The 21,321-nt window shown below is 40.5% G+C and overlaps 3 protein-coding genes across 3 annotated transcripts; all 3 read right to left on the reverse strand.

Moving 5' to 3' along the window:
- Nucleotides 1-1,429: 1,429 nt before the first annotated feature.
- On the reverse strand, nt 1,430-2,407 carry LOC123782707 (olfactory receptor 52P1-like). Its single transcript, XM_045782980.2, has one exon. It carries the CDS (start codon nt 2,405-2,407, stop codon nt 1,430-1,432), a length of 978 nt encoding a protein of 325 aa, XP_045638936.2.
- A 7,247-nt stretch (nt 2,408-9,654) lies between these two features.
- On the reverse strand, nt 9,655-10,605 carry LOC123782661 (olfactory receptor 52D1-like). The gene has a single exon (XM_045782912.2). The coding sequence runs from the start codon at nt 10,603-10,605 to the stop codon at nt 9,655-9,657; it is 951 nt and encodes a 316-aa protein (XP_045638868.2).
- Nucleotides 10,606-20,173: 9,568 nt separating this feature from the next.
- LOC123782694 (olfactory receptor 52H1-like) lies at nt 20,174-21,121 on the reverse strand. Its single transcript, XM_045782966.2, has one exon. The coding sequence runs from the start codon at nt 21,119-21,121 to the stop codon at nt 20,174-20,176; it is 948 nt and encodes a 315-aa protein (XP_045638922.2).
- Between the last annotated feature and the right edge of the window lie 200 nt (nt 21,122-21,321).

Genomic DNA, 21,321 nt, shown 5'->3' on the forward strand with positions numbered 1-21,321 from the left:
CTTGTGCTTGGGGTTTTGTTTCGGTGTCAACTGTGTCTATGCTTTGTGGAGGATTCGATGTCTGACGTTGGTACAATATTCAGCCAGGGAGGACCCTGCTCCTCACTCCCTGCTCCCATTTCTTCCATTCATAGAAAGGGCACTTCCTACTCCCTCCTCATTTTTTCCCCTGAAGGGTGTGCCCCTTATATCAAGCTCTGAAGTATTCTACCTTCCTCAGTCCTTGTTATTGAACTGTTCAGGCTACTGGAAACGTTTATTATTATTTCTGACAGCAGGCACAACACTCTGAAGTAGTTTCATTCATTTCCCTCTGGTTGAAGTATTGTAAGACTTCCATCTACATAGTGGCCATGTGGCATTGAGGGTAGACATCTTATTGACTAAATTTTGCTCATATATGAGTTCCACAATATGATGACCATGCTAGAACCTTCTGCTTTCAAGCTCCATGCAACCTCTAATACATGCCGTCACATCACATTAATTCTCTAGAGCAAGAACGAATATCCTCGTACTGTAACGAATTCCCACATTGGGGCACAGGATCTCAGCTCCACGCGGCCCTGAGTACCTGTTCAGGACTTCTTCCCGGGCACCCACAGAAATTGCCTTCCAGAGGGCTACGATCAACGAGTTCCAGTATAAAACAGACTTGTACAACTAAAACCATTAACAGGACATTCTCAGAAGGTCTCCTTGTACGAGAATCTTGCCAAACAGTGAAATACTTGAGAGGAACAGGAGAGGTGACTCTGGGAGTTTGAACAAGTACAAAATTAGGTCAAATGCTTATAAACCTTAAAGCTCAGGAGCTTCCCTTTTTTCCTTTTCCTCTGAAATGTCTCTGAGTGTTACAGATGATGTCTCCTGTGCATATTCCTTGGTTCTTCATGGAAACAACAAAGTCTTCTACCCAAAGGTAAGGCCAGCCAGCAGAGAAAATAACATAATCACTATAAATACTATCTTGTACTTTCCGTGTCCCTCCTCACTGTCCCCAATCGACACCTCCCACTTCCCCTTAAACACCCAACTACAAACGCACACTCACAGCCAGCACACCTTGGTACTGCATGCGAGTTGGCGGGCAAGTCCTTATTTGCTTTATGTTGCCTGGATAGGACACATTCCACCTTATTTCACAGGCACCTAGGGTGTATTTTTGTCCAAAGTGCTTTAGAAACACATTATTTGGTCAACTACCATGTCAACTGTGGAGAGACTATATCATTACTTTCATTTCAAAAGAGATGATACTTTTCCTTTGGAGTTACTGGACAAGATCTCCTGTCCCTTCGCCTCTCTGTGCAGGATTTCGGCAGTCAATCCGACAGTCTGACACATTTCCGCCACTAGCCAATTTGCCCAGAAATTGCCTCCACTTAGCATGTTTTCCTCGTCCACCTCACCCACCAGGGCTGGTTGATCAGACAGGCTTCTGACCACGGGCAACGGTCATGGGCTCCTTCGTCCAGCAGCCATATTTGGTCAGTTTGTCCCGAAACTCCTTGGTTTTCACCGCATAAATAATAGGATTGAGCGTTGGAGGTACAAGGAAGTAGAGGTTTCCAAGAATGGTGTGCACATGCGGTGGAATTCCCCTGCCAAAGCGGTGAGTGAGGAAAGAGAACAGTGAGGGAGTATAAGAGATAAGCATGACACAGATGTGTGCGGTGCAGGTGTTCACTGCTTTGTGGTGGGCTTCCTTCGAAGAAAGTCGCAGGACAGCCCGGATGATAAGCACATAAGAGGAGGCAATGGCTGAGATGTCTAGCCCTGCAACCAACAAGGCCACCACCAGACCATATATCCGGTTGACTGTGGTATCCACACACACCATCTTCACCACAGCCATGTGCTCACAATAGGTGGTCGGGATGACATGATTTGCATGAAAAGGCATCTTCTGGAGAAGGACAGGCATGGGCAGAATGAAAAGGATGGCTCTCACTACACTCAGTATGCCGATGAGCCCAATGCGACTATTGGAAAGGATGGTGGCATAGCGTAGGGGCTCACAGATGGCCACATAGCGGTCAAAGGCCATGGTCATCAGGATGGCAGACTGCAAGGCAGATATGGAGTGGATGAAGAACATTTGGACCAGGCAGCCCACAAAGCTGATCTCATTTTGGCCAAACCAGAAGATGCACAGCACCTTGGGAATGGTGGTAGTGGACATGCCCAGGTCTGTGAGGGCCAACATGCAGAGGAGAAGGAACATGGGCTTATGCAGGGAGCGCTCTGTGCAGATGATGAAGATGATGGTGCAGTTCCCAAGGATGGTGACGAAGTACATGGAAGAGAAGGGGATAGAGATCCATCTATGTTTGTCCTCCATCCCAGGAATGCCTTGGAGAATGAGGAAAGGAGGATGACCCAGGGAGGCATTGCAAGCGGTCATGGGGACACCCTGGTGCAGTTCCTGAGAAGAACAATAAAAACCTTCATGAGCCTCAAACTGAAAAGAATCATGGGTTTCAAAGTAGAAAACAAAAGGGGGGAACGATAAGATACACAAAAATTGTTCTGAAATCAAGGTGATATATATCACATATCATAGTCGAATATTATATGCCTCAGTATATAACATACTGTGGTAGTCCAGTAATAGTAATGTGATCTTACAACATTAATATCAAACAGAATATATTCATTTGTAATATTTTTATTAACGATGCTCTTAATCATTGTTCACAAATAGAACATGTCTTTACGTTTATAACTAATATGTGAATATTTCAACGGGTATCCTCTTTAAGAACGGAACTTGAAGGCTATGAGTCAAAAATGGATAGTTATAAATTGAATAATGACAGAATATTCAATACCACTCTCAGTAAACAGAAGATGAAATAGGTCAGCAAAAGAGCTTTTCAGAAATACGATAGGTTAAATGTTTACAACAGAATTGTTCACCAAACCTTGAAGGATACACATTTGCCGCTCATAAGGGACTTAGAGGGACCCTTGATGACAACTGTTCAATGAGGACCAAATAGAGCAGATGACAGGATTCTGGGCAGTTGAGACTAGGACCCTCACCTCACCAGGATACACTCACCTGAATGTGAGTCAGAGTGTGGGAAGCTGGGCCTGGAAAACTTCTTCACACGTGTGTGTCTGAGTGTGGACAGCTGTCTGTAGCTGTATGTACATGCACAACCATATGGCTCCTGGACCGCATACTCAGGGCCCTGCATGTCCTCACTCCTCACTCTTGGGCACCCAGAAGTCCTGGTATGGCCCTTTAAGTCACCTAAGGAAAGGCCCCCCAGGTGTCCAGAATTACCTCTTTGCCACTCCCTCCTTCCCCAAATACACAAGGAGGTGCCACTGCTATTATGTGCAAATTTGACCCTGGAGGTTTCCCTGAGCTCTCAAGGAGATGGGGCTGGTTGACTCTAGGGGTTCTGGGCATGTTGCAGTCTCTGGCCGTCATGGACGAGCTTCTAGAGAGAGGGTGACGTTAAAGCTGAATCTGGAACCAGATTAGGGCCTGGAAGCTTGCATCCCCAAAGCCTCTTTCCCAAATTGTGTAGGTGTGGGAGCCCAGTAGGGCCTTACTCTTTGGCTGGGGTAGTCACGCTCCTGAAGGCATCAGAGGTACAGCCCCTGTTGTTGGGACCCTGATAAAATGCTATTAGCAGATCTAGTTCCATCTATCCTTAGCATCCTCCAGATACTTTATCTTGTTTCCCTGGCCAATGTCTTACCCTAGACATTCTCTCTCCCCCCCCCACCAAGGTATATTCTGCAATCCCACCTCTCATCTTCCAACATCCCCTCAATTTTGGGGCCAGATGTGGCCCTATTTCTTTTCATTAGTTCAGAAGAAGAAAGTTTGTCAAAAAAATTCTGCCGGGGCGCCTGGGTGGCGCGGTCGTTAAGCGTCTGTCTTCGGCTAAGGGCGTGATCCCAGCGTTCTGGGATGGAGCCCCACGTCAGGCTTCTCTGCTGGGAGCCTGCTTCTTCCTCTCCCATACCCCCTGCTTGTGTTCCCTCTCTCGCTGGCTGTCTCTGTCAAATAAATAAATAAAATCTTAAAAAAAAAAATTCTGCCCTGTCCAGTGCAGAATGCACAAACCAACACCCAACACTGTCAAAATCATGCAAAGTCATTTCAGGAATGGGACTCAGAGGGCCAGATTCTAAATCATGATGTAATGCAAGTTCTGTTTACAAACAGGACCTGTAGAGAGTCTGTTCTGAGTCAGGTGTCAGCAGGAGGGAAGCAATGGCCGAGGGAAGGAGTAGCAGATGAAGGGCCTGACACAATCTATATATCAACAGAAAGAATCACCAACAAAATAGGCAATCAGGTACGCATCTGCTCATAGACACATCTGCACAGCTTCCCCTATAGGAAGCTGGTTCTAGTACCATGCCAAAATCCTGGCCTCAGTCCTTCTTTTCTCTCTGCCTCAGACAGAGCCTGATGGATAATAATGACAGGGAGGAACCAGCAAGACTCCTTTTCTCTTAGCCTTTCTGTCTCAGTTTTACATTCATGATCCTGAGAACTCCCTGCATACAATTTCTAAAGAATCTTTTCTTTTAGCTTCTTTCCCCAATGTTCTCTCAAGTGCCGTAGTATTGCCCAGAATCTGTGACCTCTCAGTCGCAAGTTTGAAACTTGCTCTTTGAATAGTCACACTACTCAGGGAGAATAGTTCTGGTCTGATCTCTCCCCAAATACTGTACCCTAAATAGCATCACGTTTGTCACATAGCGGGCAGATAATAGGAGTCAAATAAATGAATAAGGGAATGAATAAGCCCATAAATAAATTCTTTAAATATGAACAAATTCTGTGTCCCTGTTTGTGAGATCTTACGTGGTTTGTTTTCTTGCATTCATAAAAACCAGAAACGTAACTATATTTGAAGGCTATGCCTTCTTCTTCAATGAATTCATAAATCAGAGCCAATCTAAACAAATTTCAATGATTCATTCTTCTTAGAAAATTCTGAAATTCAAATGGAAGAACAAATATCTGAAAATAATAGTGATATAACAGAGGGGATATTACCCTTCTAGAAATTAAATTTTATTGTAAAGTGTTGCAAACAATGAGGCTATGGTACAGAAAAAGCTTACTTCAACAAAATAGCATCAATAGAAATGCCCAAGTACACATACAGACAATATCTAAACACAGTGGGGAAAAGATAGACAATAGATAATATAATTATATAGAAATAAATAAATCTTAGTATGTCACATGACTCAGGATATTTTCATGTCTACTAATGTCTAAGTTCTTTATTTTAATGTATTTTGGATACACAAAGGTTATAAAGAATAACGTAGACTATATCATATATTCACAATGTAGATTAAGAAGAAAATGTTACAAACATTGTAAGATTTGCCTGTGTAGCTGGTTCCTGTGGTACTTATTTCCCTTCCCCTTCAGAGATGAATTGTATCATCATTAGACATGACAAAGGAGGCTGACAGCAAGTACACGATCCCTTTCAAAACCAGCTAGATCCTGCATTTCCCTGTAAAATTCCCTAGCCCTTTCCTCTATGCAGACTTACAGTTTCTTGAAGGTCATGGCCTGTTGTAGTGTCCTTTGCCCAGCAAAGCAATAAAGCTGTTATCCTCTTTACCCCAAACTCTGTCTTTGTGTTATATTTTGGCTCTGAAGCATGGAGGTCTGTTTTCAACAATACCACATATAATTCGTAGATTTATTTGAATGAAGAAAATCCATATAATTCAATATTCGTTGATAAACATTTAGTTGGTTAACAATTATTATCATTCTAATGTTGTTAACATTCTTATGTAAGTTTACCTTATTCACTGTGTGTTGTGCCTCTAGGGCTTGTATTTGTGAAGTTTCTGGGTTATAGGATATGCATAGCTCTAATTTTACTAAATATTATAAATTGATCCAGGAAGTGGTTGATTCATGGTTAGTATCCCACTAGCAATGAATAAATGCTCCTATTTCTTTATATCATCACTAATTCTTAGTGTTATTTGATTTTTGTTTTAATTTTGTCAATCTGAATGGTGTTTTTTTAAGTGGTTTTCATTGCATTTTCCTTATTACTCAGATGGTTGAGAGTTGTTTTCTGGAAGTGTTGAAGTGTGAAGCTTCTGGTTGCTTGCATACTTTTTTAAAAAGCCTAATAGAAATAATTAGGTTTGTTTTGCATTCTCTTTTTTTAAATTTTTTAAATTTGTATTTAATTTAGTTCCCGTATAGTGTATTATTAGTATCAGGGGTAGAATTTAGTGATTCATCGGTTGCATATAACACCCAGTACTCATCACGGCAAGTGCCCTCCTTAATGCCCATCATCAGTTACCCCATCCTCCCCACCTCCGCTCCAACAACCCTCAGTTTGTTCCCTCTGGTTAAGAGTCTTTTATGATTTGCATTCTCCAAATTTTAATTCTATTGTGAGAGCTCTCTCATTATCCATATTAAGATAAACTTTTTGATGATTGTTCACTTTTTAGATTAGATAAAACATATTCATTTTTATATTTAAAGATACAAAGAATGTGTTAGTAACATACATCATGGAATAAACAAGAACCTTGAACATTTGTTAATATCTTTACTGTCCATAATTCATTCTTACTAATAGGATACTTATGTGATACTAAAAGGGTAGGCACAGATTAAAAATCTTTAAAAGTTAATTGTGTGTTATGTATCAGTTGGGAATTCCATTCTCTTCCATTTTGGTAACACTAGTTAAGATGATAAACTGACTGTAGCTATTTAGGATTGTAACCAACAGATAAGGAGTACCTTCCCATACCAGCCACCTATTTACCCTCTACCATACAATCTTAAAAGAAGAGATAGGATATTTTGGAAACATCGTCAAAAAAAGATTACTCTGATCCTCACTAGAGAAGACTTCTCAGGTACCATAAATAACCAGCACAGCAGTGAAGCCCCAAGGAATTGATCCTTGAATACATGTTTCCAGCTAACACTGTCCCTTTTCTAATGAAAATTATTAAGGAATCCACATATTGGAAGAATCCTCCAGAAGTAGACAACCCTTGGAGGGCAAAGCTCACCCCAAATTTTCTGATTATCAGATGATGACACAGAGTGTCCAGCCTCTAGACAAGAAAATAAACCAAGGTTAATTCTTGAGATCTTCTCTTTTATTAATTTTATTAATTAATCTTCCATATTATCTTAGTTCAGTGTGTTTTACCAGTCTTGAATTGGTTTTAATAATTTTCAACCAGGAGATAGTCATCACAGTTACTTAATTGTCCTTTTCCCAAAATATAGGAAGCACCTTATTACAATTACTTTTTGGTAAATTTTTTTATAGAGATGGCTTAGTTATTTGGCATGGGAACCATGATAAGATTAAAACCAAGATACAGACAGGTCGTACCTTTTTACCTCAGTCCAATGGAAAGAGGGCCTAGTATTAGGATGGATCATAAATTAATGGTTATTTCATTGTAAGAAAAAAATAGAATTATCTTAATGTCGTATGTTCCTCTTTAATAGTATCTTTTACACCTTGTCACTGCAAATCCCTTATTCTGTTGTATTACTTTGCTTCCTCTCTCCCTAGAGTGTAAATTTCCTCAAGCCACACACTGTGTCTTCTTCACCTGTGAAATTCAATGCCTATTGTACCCATTACATGGTTGATCTTCAACATATACTTCTGAATGAATGTTCAACTGAAAGTGTAAATAAATAAACAGTCTTTCTAAAGTTCTTGCAAAAGCCCCATTTTTGCTATTGTTGTTGTTTTTGTTAGTAGATTAGAGATGTCCAAAGACTGGGTAGAGGTAGGAATGGAGAGTTATTGCTTAACGGTTGTAAAGTTTCTATTTGTGGTGACAAAATATTTGGAAATACATAGTGCTGATGGTTATACAACATACTGGTTTGAAAGGCGAATTTTATGTGATATATTTTATAATAGCACAATAAAAAATATTTTTTATCTCTGCTTATATGACCCTTAGGCTTCAAACATCACAGTAGAAATTATTTCAAGTCTTTGTAAGTTGAATCTCAGACCTTAGAAAAAGAAAGATATGGATACTGAAGTTGAAAAGTGGCACAATGCCTTAGAAGATGGAGAATTTCTGGACAAAGACAATATACGGGGACAAAGTGGCTCCGGAGAAGACTGATGTATTGTGTATGAGGGTAGACTGGTTACTTGCCTTCATCCCTTTCAAGGTATGCACAAACAAACACCCCAGCTCCTGTGGAAGGTAAGCCTGTGCTAAAGGCCTGCTGTTTGGAGAGAGCTACTTGTCAGCTCTGACTAGCCTGGGCTATCCTGGCTAGCATTAGCAGGAAACTCTGCGTCCCGGGAATTTGTATATGCCCAAAATGTTGACTAAATGAGGCAAACAAAAGGTCAGATTACCTCCACAGTGGCCCATAAAAATCAGTTACATGTAAATGTAAAGTTCATTGCTGAGAGAATATCAGAGAAAAATGCAAAGATCATCAGAAATTAAGTGAATATATTACCTACAAAGTGTCATTTTTTGAAGCAATTCCTTGAGAAACTTGAGTTATGGCTTTCCCGTGGATACTTGTGCTTCCAGACTTCTTACAAAGAGTCACTTAGCAGTCATCTCCATCTGTTTAAATCTAATGCCAGATCCAGAGGATCCTGGGCTGCCTCAGCCCATCTCTCATCTAGGGTTGACACTCTTACTGCACTCTTGGTCTAAGAAAATGCAGGCAGTCAATCAATCAATGTGTGTGTGTTATTCTCAATTTCTTGAAGTTATAAAGGAGTAGATCTTTTCTGATCACTTTTCCTCTTTCCAGCACTGGGTTTTCTTTTATAATAATATTTTTTTATTATATTATGTTAGTCACCATACAGTACATCCCTGGTTTTTGATGTAAAGTTCCATGATTCATTAGTTGCGTATAACGCCCAGTGCACCATGCAATATGTGCCCTCCTTACTACCCATCACCAGCCTATCCCATTCCCCCACCCCCACCCCTCTGAAGCCCTCAGTTTGTTTCTCATACTCCATAGTCTCTCATGCTTCATTCCCCCTTCTGATTACCCCCTCTTTCTTTATCCCTTTCTTCCCCTACCGATCTCCCTAGTTCTTATGTTCCATAGATGAGAGAAATCATATGATAATTGTCTTTCTCTGCTTGACTTATTTCACTTAGCATTATCTCCTCCAGTGCCGTCCATGTTGCAACAAATGTTGAGAAATCGTTCTTTTTGATGGCTGAGTAATATTCCATTATATATATATATGGACCACAACTTCTTAATCCAGTCATCTGTTGAAGGACATCTTGGCTCCTTCCATGATTTAGCTATTGTGGACAATGTCCAGCACTGGGTTTTCTGAACATAGAGTAACTTGCTGGCTCTTACTGTTAAAAGTACTACTACAGTGCCTCCTGATGTTTTCCTACAAAGATTCAAAACCTACAGGTCTATTAACGAGCCACATAATAGCCTCACAGGAAAATAGTATTCTGTAGATTTAGCAGGTATAAATGTTGTTCTAAGTACTTCAAAGAGTTTCAGATAATACATGATACTGCCTTATCAGAATTAGCAGAAACAGAAACCTCTAGTCCAAGCAAGGTGCCAGATTAGTTACAACTGTTCCCATCGGTCCTTGGGGTATGCCGAGAGTCCAGCTACCTCCTTCCCATAAAAAAGCCTAATATTCTCAGGCGGATCTGTTTGGTATTAATGCCATAGACCAGGGGGTTGAGAACAGGGGGCACAAGGAGATAGAGATTTGCAAGTACAATGTGGACATGAGGAGGGACTTGTTGGCCGAAGCAGTGGGTGAAAAAAGAAAAAAAGGCAGGAACGTAGAAAACAAGAATCACACAGATGTGGGCCCCACAAGTGCTAAATGCTCGGAATTGGGCATCTTTGGAGGGCAGGCACAGCACAGCCCGCAGGATCAGGCCATAGGAGGTGGCGATGAGGACCACATCCATGCCAGTGACTGCAAGTGCCACAGTGAGACCATAAATGGTGTTGGGCTTGATGCTGGCACAAGCCAGCTTGGCAATGCCCATGTGCTCACAGTAGGTGTGGGGGATGATATGATGGCCACAGAAGGGTAAGCGTTCGATGAGGATGACAAAGGGGAAAACAAAGAGGAGGCCACGGACCACACATGCCAGACCAATCTTCCCAATCACTGTGGCATTGAGGATAGATGTATAGTGAAGCGGACGGCAGATAGCCACATAGCGGTCAAAAGCCATGGCCAGTAGAATAGCCGACTCCGTGGCAAAAACAGTGTGAACAAAGAACATCTGTGTGAGACAGCCATGGTAGGAAATTATGTGGGACTTAAGCCAGAAGATTGTTAGCATTTTGGGCAAGGTGGTAGAACAGAGAACCAGGTCAGTGATAGAAAGTAGGCACAGGAAGAGGTACATTGGCTCATGCAGAGTTCTGTCTGTCATGATGATGGAGAGGATGGTGCCATTGCCAACGAGAGCAAGGATATACATGGAGCAGAAGGGGATGGCAGCCCACACGTGCTGGTCTTGCATCCCAGGGATTCCAAGTAGAATAAATGTGGAAGGATGGAAGGCAGTGTCATTGGTGACTGATGCAGAAAACATAATAATGAAGAGAACACACAGCTTTATCTTCCTGAAAGTGGTTAGAAAATGAGATGAATCGTCCTAAATGTCATTTATTCCTCCCACGTAATCATTCAGTTTCTTGCCTCTCTTTCATGCCCACCAATTCTACTCCAATTCATGCCTTCCTCATTTCTTGCCTAGGGTATTAAAATAGCTTTGTAACCAATATGACTACTTCTAGGATTTCCATCTTCCAGTGAAGACTTTACATAGCTAAAGAAATATTCTATCATGTGAAATTCATCAACAATAACACAAATATAAACTTTCTTAGTGTATGCTGCTCAGAATCCCTTGTATTACCCTCCTCTGACCTACCTTCCACCACTTCCCATCATGACCTGGGTCCTTGGACGCTGAACTACAACCAGAGATTTCCTGCTCTCTCACTTCTGATTGGATTTGACAATAGGAAACACCAACAGAGGATTAAAGGCAGGTGAGGGATTTATTCCTTCAGCTCCCTCCCCCACAGGGTTGCTGCAAGCTGGCTTTATCTCTCTGTAAATATCCTCTGGCTTTGGCTTCTTCTTGTAACGGTGTCCTCCTCTTTTCCCTTCAGTCCAAGGGAGGATAACAGTGCCTGTTGTCACTAATCCAGGAACTTCACAAGCACTTGTGGCTTCCCTACCCTTACCCACATCTTTGAGAATGGTTTCTGTATTACACTGCCCCGAATGTTCCTAATGTATCTGTGAGCTCCATTTCCTGCTAGGATCTTGATATGGCTTGCAAAGCTCTTCTTGCTTTCACTCTTGCCCGCCTATCTCAGATTGTTTACCATCCCACTCCACCACGTACTTCATGTTCCAGCCATATCCAAGTGTTTTGAAATGTCCAAAAGCATGCTTTATCACATCTGCATGCTTTTTCATATGCTGCTTTTTGAGGGCACAGAATAGCTATTCCCATTGGTCACCCGGCAGACTGCTATTTAATAGTCATTCAAAACCCACATAATTATGTCCCCCTCTATGGAGCCCTTCTATGATTCCTGCTGCTGTGGTGAGACAGACATACCCATCTTCAGCATACCTCCCTTAGGAAATATAAACTGCTTTCTGATGATGTGTATGTCTCTTGCCCCATTACACTATCAAATGTGAGTCACATTTTTTTCTACAACTGGCATTAATGCCTTATATACATAAGACCAAAAAATAACATTTAACAGGTAAATGGACAAAAGATGGAACACAGCAAATGAATTTTTTAACAGACTTTTGTAAGTGACCACAGTTGAAAAATGGTGTTTCTTTGGATCAGACAAGATCTTTTCTCACCAGATCTATGATCCCCATCATGTTCTTTTCACTCAATATACTCCAGGTGTGCTCCTATTTAGCTCTTCAATACATTTGTAGTCTAATCTAATCTACATCTATAATAACTTTGTTTTCTTGATTGGCCATATGATTTAGTTGAATTGTAAAACAAATCTGCCTTAATCTGTTTTGTATAAGCCCTGATATGACTGGTCAGGCCAGGAGCCTCACAGGCATGTGGTCCCCAAAGTCTTCAAGTGCAGCATGCCATGGGAAGGGAAGTAGAAAGTCAGAGACCAGGGGCTCACACGTGAATTAAATCAGGGAAGGGTTTTGGCAGTGACTGGGCTATGGATTGAGATTATGAAAATAGCCAAGCAGAAAAGAGTAAGAGAGGGATCTTTCCCTGGAGCCACTGTGCCTTGAGAGATCCTTGTAGGTGAAGTCAGAGTCATTTTTCCTACCTTCCTGAAGTCCAGTGTTTGGGACTCAAAGACTATCTCTTTTAGAAGGGACATTAACATTAAGTTCATCCAATTGTCCTCCCCTTGAAAGAATTTTAGAATGTGGAAAGAAGTAAAATAAGATCAAAAAATTCTATAATAATTAAAAAGAATAGCCTTCCTTCAATCCCATATTCATGTCCAACTGTATTATTAAAAGACCAACTAATTTTATTTGTTTTATTAATTGCAATATGCATTTCTCCTATGCTACTGCAAGTTTACTACTTCATACTACGAATTCCTATAGCTACAAATCACATAGGTTATAATATTATTACAAGTTTTAATTACTAGCGAAATTATTATTTTGCTTAACTTTTTAACCATAAAATGGAATTTACTACAATTCTATTATAATTTTTTTATGTCCTTAAAAATCCAATAATCGAGTTATAACAGCAAGTGACTATAAATATTTCAATGTCCATCTTGGAAAGTATAAATATTATTTACTTCTATCCAGGGAATACCTGTGGTTTTTAAACAATAGTTAAATTAATGAAATATAATCTTTCATCTATTTAGGAAATAAATTACAAAGCATGTATAGTTCAATAATTTTATGGTGCTTGGCTCCCAAATGTGATATCCTGAAAAGTGGTCACCTGGAAGTTGCCTATACTCTAATGGCAGACAGTCTATGCTTTCTTGAGGCACCCATGTTCAATTTCAGACCCTCTGAGTCTGAGAGTATTTCTTCTTTCCTTAAATCAATATCTGCAAATAATCCACATCAGACAAGCACTATTCATGCCTCTTCAGTGTCTTGGGTTTTCAATTTTATGAAGTTAATATCTTTTCTAAAATTGCTCTTTCATTTTATTACTTTGTCAAAAAGCACATTATTGATAGTCTACTATGTACCAGACTCTTCCAGGTGTTCTGTATATACTAAATAGTAAGAATACGCATGTTCCATGACACATTAGTCTTGCTAATGAGAAGACATAATTAATCAAGTCATCTCCAATATACATGTGGAAATGTTATGTTGATGTATGCAATGAAGAAAAGATACATAAGTCAGTTCTTATTCAGAGAAAGCTTCACAAAGGAAATAAAACTTAGTCTCCAAATGTGAGTCTTCCTCAAATGCTTCAAACATCTCTTGTGCAACTCACTTCCTAGGATTGTCACCTTCTTTATGTGGTCTGGAAAATAAGAGGTCAGAGACTAAATTCAGACTGCCTGGGTTCAAAATCTGGCCTGATTGCAGTGACTTGCTAATTGTCTTATTCCCTTCTGTTCTCGGTTTCCTAATATAAAATTCAGATGATAATTCTTACTTCATAAGGTTGTCAGGGACTTGAGAAAAATCATGTAAAACATAATACAGTTTCTGTAATTTAATAAGCATGTATTATAATACAGATATTTCTCACACTTTTGCAATCTCAGAGTGCATTGGTCTAACTGTGTACTTGCCTCTCAGAAGAAGAAACGTCTTTCAGTTCCTCAAGTTGAAAGACATATTGGCTTTTATTGAGTCTGTAATCCAAGGGTGAAGGTACTGTGATTTCATCCACTTGTAAATTAAGATCTTCAGAGATATCCAAGACCACTTCTCAGTCAGCTGGGTTTGGTGGACTCTCACAAGATCGGGGATAAAATTGCTCCTCAATGATCCTAATCCCATCAATATGATAATGTCATTGAGTTCCCCTCATTAATCTCCCTTTGGGACCAAGAAACAATTGTGATACTTGGGATCCTTCAGTACAACAGGAACGAGCATGTTCTGTGCTGCCACTAAGAGATGGTAAAGATGAAGAAAAATGTGTATCTTATTTGAGTTAAAGGAAGAACTTCTATTAGGCTGTTCAATAAGACAGTCATCTGGTTTTGCCCCGGAAAAGACAATAGAACCTGGAGGTACTGGAGCAGAGATTCCTGGTTTGGTGGGCTTCTAAGTTTCCTGCATGTGAAATTACTGGAAAGAATTAGACAACTTGATGGAAAGGGTGCCAGCTGTACTTGGACCCTGGTGAGGGTGGAAATCAAATGAGTTTGCTGATCCCCTAGGCTTTGTGGGGGCACTATGAGGAATTTAGGTACTCAAGCACAAGGTTATTCTCTAATTGATAGAGGATAGATAGATGATAGATTTACTCCTGCCAAGGTGATATGAGTGAGAACTAAATGCAGCTATTATCAAGAAATTCTGAATTCATCATTGCTTTAAGAAAGGCTGTTCCCAGAGATTTATTTCACTGGCTTGCCTTGAGCCCATAAGGAAAATACCAACAGACTAAAATCTCTAACTGCAGCATAAAGGACCGAAGAGCAAAGAAAAGAAGGCGTTCTTGATGATACATTTTGATATGCAATCAGGCTATGCAAACAGGAATTCAAGGAATTGTACCTCTTATAATGGAGTCAGGGGACGATCTGATATGATCTCCAGAGTGGCCAAGGACATCAATATCTTTGTATAATTGTCATCTCTCTGTATCTTCCCATACCGCTCCTCCTGGCTTTACAGAACTGTCCTCAACCTTATTTTTTGTCCATTTCATCTATTTAACATTCACCCCAGCCTTGAGGGTTAGCCATACTGGAGAAATCTTGATCCATCACAAGTAACATAGCTCCTGGATGTATGAGCTGGTCTCATTTATCACCACCTTCTGAAGGTTTTTTGACCCAGGGAGGCTGCGGTGTGGCTCAGAGCATCAAAGCTCCCAGCTGCTAAAAGGAGAGGTGAATTTGCAAATAAGATCCCTGGGGAAACACGCCAGTTATATCAGAGTCTTCTCATAAAGGCTGGACATTTTTTTAAGTCAGGAGAAGTGTCATCACTATCCTACAGCAAGTTAATACCTGCCCAGCTCTCAAACCAAACCAAACCAAACTAAACCAAACCAAACCAAACCAACAAAAACATGTAGCCAAATTATGTTAAATGATTGGGGAGGGAAGGGCGCCTGGGTGGCGCAGTCGTTAAGCGTCTGCCTTCGGCTCAGGGCGTGATCCTGGCGTTATGGGATCGAGCCCCGCAACAGGCTCCTCCGCTGGGAGCCTGCTTCTTCCTCTCCCACTCCCCCTGCTTGTGTTCCCTCTCTCGCTGGCTGTCTCTCTCTGTCAAATAAATAAATAAAATCTTTAAAAAAAATGATTGGGGAGGGAAATTCAGGGAGGAAGGAGGTGACATGGATGAGGATAGATTGGAAGAGATGTACCTTGAGTTAGATTTTCCATGTCTTCCTTTGGTTCCTAATTCAATACCACATGTTACCTGCGTTCAAGAAAACAATCATCACTCAGCTTAACCTGAATTTCTCCACATTGACCTTGTGGACTTTGAGGCTAGATTGTGTGGGTTAAAATCCCAGCTCCACCATTTTCTAGCTGTGTGAATTTGGGCAAAGTGATACCCACCCTGGGTATCAGTTTTCTCATCTATAAAATGGGGATAATAATAGTACTTGATTCATAGGCTCCTTAGCAGAATTAAATAGGACGGCTGTGCTTGGCACTCTGTCTGGGATCAGGTGGGGCCTGGGAGGCTCTGGGTCATTGAGATTCCATAACTCCAGGTATCGAAAGTTGGCAGGACCAAACAGCACGTAGAGCCAGAAAACTGCCCAAGGCACTCACTCAGCCCAAGGGAGCAGCTACTTGCTGGGAGACCTTAGGGTCTGAGGCGGCAAAAAAACCAACAACCCCAAAACAAAACAAAACAAAACAAAACAAAAAACAAAATGTGTATGAAAATAAATAAATAGAGAAATGTGGTATAACTGCCATGAATTAAAACTTAGGAGCTATGTATGCCAGCTTGTCCTGGGAAATTCCAATTTATATCTGTTGTGTAAGTGAAATTATGTTTCCCTATCATTATGAAATTGTTGTGGTCTCTTTGTAACTAGAAACATTCTTAGTTTAGCAATGCTAAATTTAAAATAAGGTGAATCAGCATATTTACAATTTTTATCCCATAGCTACAGACATAGAGTGGGCAGTTAGATTTAGAAAAAAGTTGTTGGACAAGTATACTGAAGTGTGTGTGTGTGTGTGTGTGTGTTACAAAAGGAAGGCGGGTGAAAGGAGAGAAATAATTTGTATTCAACAGTAATTCTAAGAATGAATCATAAAATTAATGCCGGTAAAGAGGAGGGAAAAAGGAGAAAATGAGGAAACATGAAAAGGTAATAAGATCAATTTATTATAAATGCATTGAAGAAGTAAAGAGATTATTGGACTGGGATTCAAGAGAAAGTGAAAATAGAAAGTGATGGATCAGGAACTGAATGCCTAAAATTTAGATTATGAATAATTTGCATGTATTTTTTAATAATAATTTTATGTTAGTCACCATACAGTACATCCCTGGTTTCTGATGTAAAGTTCGATGATTCATTAGTTGTGTATAACACCCAGTGCACCATGCAATAAGTACCCTCCTTACTACCCATCACCGGTCTATCCCATTCCCCCACCCCCCTCCCCTCTGAGGCCCTCAGTTTATTTCCCAGGGTCCATAATTTGCATGTATTTGTGGAAACACAAGTTCTAAGGTGTTTCTAAGGAATTAAATGAGGTAGGATGGTCAAGATCTTTAGAGAAAAATTCAGAGTACTGAGAGTCTAATTGTTCCAATTATTTATTATTGCATAACAAACTACCCCCAAAAGTAGTGGTTTCAAATAATGTATTATTATCTCATGATTCTGTAGATCCCCTGGGATCACACGGGCAGCTGTCATTTGGGGTCTCTCCTCTCTTTCTCTCAGGTGGCCACAGTCAGAATGGGAAGGAGCTGTGGTTACTTCTAAGCAGCTGATGCAATTAATTCTGGCTGCTACCAGTAGCTCAGCCAGGCCGTTAAGCACATGAACTGTCCATGCGGTCTGGGATTTTCACAGTATGGTAGCATGGATGCATGATATTGTTTTGGCCATCTTAAAACCTGCAACAGTACACCCTAGGTCATAATAACACAGATCTCCTTTTACATACAAAAACATTCACAAAACAAAACAAAAATAAAAACAAAATACATTCACCTCTTCCCTAAAATCCTAAGGTCTCATTCCCGTTATGGGACTAGTTCAAAGTCCAGGATCTCAGCCCCTAAATCAGGATGAAGTGTGAGTAAGCCTCCTTCGGTTCAGTTCCTTGTATGCAGATCCCTGAATGCAGTTCCTTTCAATCTGAAGACCTGTGAAGTAAAGAAATGAGAAAGAAATCTGCCGTCTACACAGCCAGCACACTCTGGTGATGCTGAATGGAGAGCTGCAATTGGTACTCATACGTAAAATATTGGGAGAGTCATAGTACAGTCACTAGTCCATTATAGTTTCTAAAATCCAGCCAAAGATGAATACCACCGGTTTCTTAATAAGGACCCAATCCTCTCCCTGCGAATGATTTTCCATGGCTTTTGTCTAACCTCTGGTCAATTGGCTTTATATTCTGTGTCATCTTTGCTTCCCATTGAGTAGTGCCCTGTGTTTACATCTGAGTACTTTTCTTCATCTGCTTTTTGCTTAATGAAGTTGGAGACCCAAAGTTGCCTTTTCATTTTGCATTAACTCTGTCCCTTTTAGTCGAAACTGATGGTGCTCACCTCTGTACATTTCTCTTAAAAATTTTGGTTCTTTATGAATCCTTTAGGGTTCATTCCATTAGACAAAAATCATACCACAAATATCTTCTAGTCTGTCCCCTGTCTGATTTTGCCTGAGAATTACGGTTCTCTGGGAAAATATCCTTAAGATTCCTAGAAGCTTCTTCGTCTAATTGCAAAGATTAATTAGGCATACCCTTAAATATTTCTTTACTCTTAGCAACGGATTTTATAGTCTCATCCTAGAGATAATATTACACCCTGAGTACAGGTTTTGTTTTTTGTTTTTTGTTTTTTCTTTCGAGAGTCTTTTGTCATTTGGAGAGGCTGGGGGTGTAGATTTCTTTTTTATTTGATTTCAGCCAGCCGTGACTCCTTTGTATTTACTCTAAGCTATGCTTGAACACTGAATAATTTCACTTTAGTTTATATCTTTCTGTACTTTACCATCTGTGGCATAAAAATAATGTTGATATTTTCAGTACTCTGCTTCAAAATCTCCTTGACCAAATGGCAATTAGGTATTTTTCTGCTTTCCAAGTATTCCAGGTATTTCAAACTTCCTACAACCACCTGGACCTATATGTCCTCCAGCCTCGAACAATAATTTCTCACTGTCTTTGACGTCAACAGCTTCTTCAAGGCCTTTTCAGCTTTTGCTTGCTGCCTATGACAAAGCCAATGCGGCATGTTTTAGGTTTTTGCTACACAAGCACCCCACTTTCTGTTACCAATTTCTGCATCATTTCTCTATTGCTGCATAACTAACCATCCCCAAGTTTATTAGTTTAAAACAGCGAATTATTACTTCTTGTGGTTTATGACTTAGCTTCGAATGGTTGGGTAGTTCTCTCTTTGAGTCTCTCATACATTACAGAGAGATGCCCATTGAGCCTACAGATACCTGAAGACTCAAGATACCTTACCACCATGACTGGTAGTTGTTGCGGCCTGTTGGCTGGGGTCTCTACTGGGGTCGTCCACCAGAATATTTGGACATGGCTTCTCCATCTGCTTGGGATACTTGTAGCTCAGTATTTGGGTTCCAAGAGAGAGCATACCAAGATCAATCATTTCAAGAGATCCAAGTGGAAGCTGCAACGATTTCTGTGGTCTAACCTCAGAAGGCTCAGAATGTCACTTTCACTGAATTCTATTTATCAAGGAACCCCTATGTTTAACACAGATTCAAGATAAGTGGAATTAGACTCCAACTGTAATGTGGGAATAGCAAGTTCACATTGCAGAAAAGCATGGGAGATGGAATATAGTACTGTGGCTATCTTTAGAGAATATCACACAAAGTTACTCATGGGTCATCTCTTTGTTCATTAAAATCACCAACAGTCATGACAAGAATTTTTTGTGACAGAAGTGAAATCCTTCAAAGACTACAATAAGTAGAGATAACTGATAATATGTTTTGATGATATAATATTTGCAGTTATGGAATTTTAAGATGGATCACTGATACAGTACTAAGCAAAAGGCAGTTATGGGGAGCATAAAAGAGAGCTATGTTACTTCCAAGCCCAGGAAATTACTAGAAGAACCAAGTCTATGGGTATTTCAAAGGACCAGGACTTTTCTGATTTGAAAGGATCCAAGATTTCTTAGGTATCAGAATCACCTAGAGAACTGTTCACAGAGGCCCACTGAAGTAGGATAGAATCTGGGACTTTGCCTTTCTACCACATTCCCCAGATGATTTTGATACTCATCAATGTTTGAGAACCATGCTTTTAGATGATTAATCTTCCTGGATGATTCCTAAGGAGGGTTATCATTTGCTGTTAGCTTTACCAACTTTCATCTGGAAAGTATCACAAAGATATCTCAAATTGTTAGACTTTCAGTCATCTCTTTTAAGCTGTTAATTAAGAATAATATTCTATTTTTTTTATCCACGTTATATACGATCAATATTCTATCCCATAAGTCTTGGAAATCTATTTTAAAATGAAATAGAAATTTCCCTCTGATCTATCTTTTCAAGCAGACATATCTTCTTCAACTTTTTTTTGTTGCCTTTCTTGACATCTACCTCCTTACCTTGTCTTACTGATTCCTCCAACACATGGAGGAGTTTTAGCATTTCATATGCATTTAAATCACCATTGTAGATATTTTAGCTGTAAAAAAATGAAATGCATTCCAAAGTCAACAAAGTTACCTGTTTCCTTTCCCAAGCTCTCAGTCTCATGTCACTGGTTCCCTTTAGGGAAGAAGGATAAGATGATTTTTTGCCGGATCTGCTTTGTCTTCACCCCATAGACGATTGGGTTGAGTGCAGGAGGGATGGCTACATAGAGGTTGGCAGCCAGTATGTGGAAGGAGCGAGGAATATTGTGACCAAAACGGTGGGTGAGGACAGAGAACAGGGCTGGCGTATAGAATATAAGAATCACACAAACATGGGACCCACACGTGTTGAGGGCTTTCTGGCGGGCATCTCGGGATGGAAGGTTAAAGATAGCACGAAGGATGAGAGTGTAGGAGATGCCAATAAGGATCAGGTCTGATGTTACAGTCATTACAGGTACAGCAAAGCCATACCAGATGTTGATGGAGATGTCCGCACAGGCGAGTTGGGCAACACCTATGTGCTCACAGTATGTGTGCGGGATGATGAGTGTTTGGCAAAAAGGCAGTCGCTTTAATAGGAACACACATGGGAAGATGATACAAAAGCTCCTGCTGACAGTAGCCATTACAATCTTAGTGATAATCTGGCGGGTGAGAATAGTGGTATATCTTAGGGGGAAGCAAATAGCAACATAGCGATCAAATGCCATAGCCAGCAGAATGGCAGAATCCATAGCAAAGCTGTAGTGGAGAAAGAACATCTGAGTAAGGCACGCAGGAAAGGTGATTTCCTGAGGACCTAGCCAGAAGATGCTGAGTGCTTTGGGTACACACGTATTAGACAGGATGATATCTGTAGCAGCCAGCATGGAGAGGAAAAAGAACATGGGCTCATGAAGGCTGCGCTCCACGGAAATAAGGTAGAGAAGGACGCCGTTGCCTGCAAAGGCCACAAGGTAGATAATAAAGAAGAGGATCCCTATCCAGACATGGAATTCCTCCAGCCCTGGGATTCCCAGTAGGATGAGTGGGCCCGGCTTGAAGCTGCTCAAGTTGAATGTGGCCATCAGAGTCTTGGGTTGGGTATGTCTCACAGACTGAAAATGAGAATTGCATGGCTTATGGTTACAGTGATCTACAGACATCCACCTCTGAGCCTTCTTCAATATTATCATCTCACTTTCAGCTCTGTAAAGGGATAAACTATCTCTTGTCTCTTCTCTTTATTAATAAATACCTGTCGTTTGTTACAATTTTAAGTCATAAT

The sequence above is a fragment of the Ursus americanus genome, chromosome 16 (genome assembly GCF_024610735.1).
Source record: "Ursus americanus isolate L20-20 chromosome 16, mUrsAme1.1.p, whole genome shotgun sequence".
Lineage (NCBI taxonomy): Eukaryota > Metazoa > Chordata > Mammalia > Carnivora > Ursidae > Ursus > Ursus americanus.

Excerpts from the sequence above, each read along its gene's own strand:
- LOC123782707 (XM_045782980.2), bottom strand. The coding sequence starts at position 2,407 with ATGACCGCTTGCAATGCCTCCCTGGGTCATCCTCCTTTCCTCATTCTC.
- LOC123782661 (XM_045782912.2), bottom strand. The coding sequence starts at position 10,605 with ATGTTTTCTGCATCAGTCACCAATGACACTGCCTTCCATCCTTCCACA.
- LOC123782694 (XM_045782966.2), bottom strand. The coding sequence starts at position 21,121 with ATGGCCACATTCAACTTGAGCAGCTTCAAGCCGGGCCCACTCATCCTA.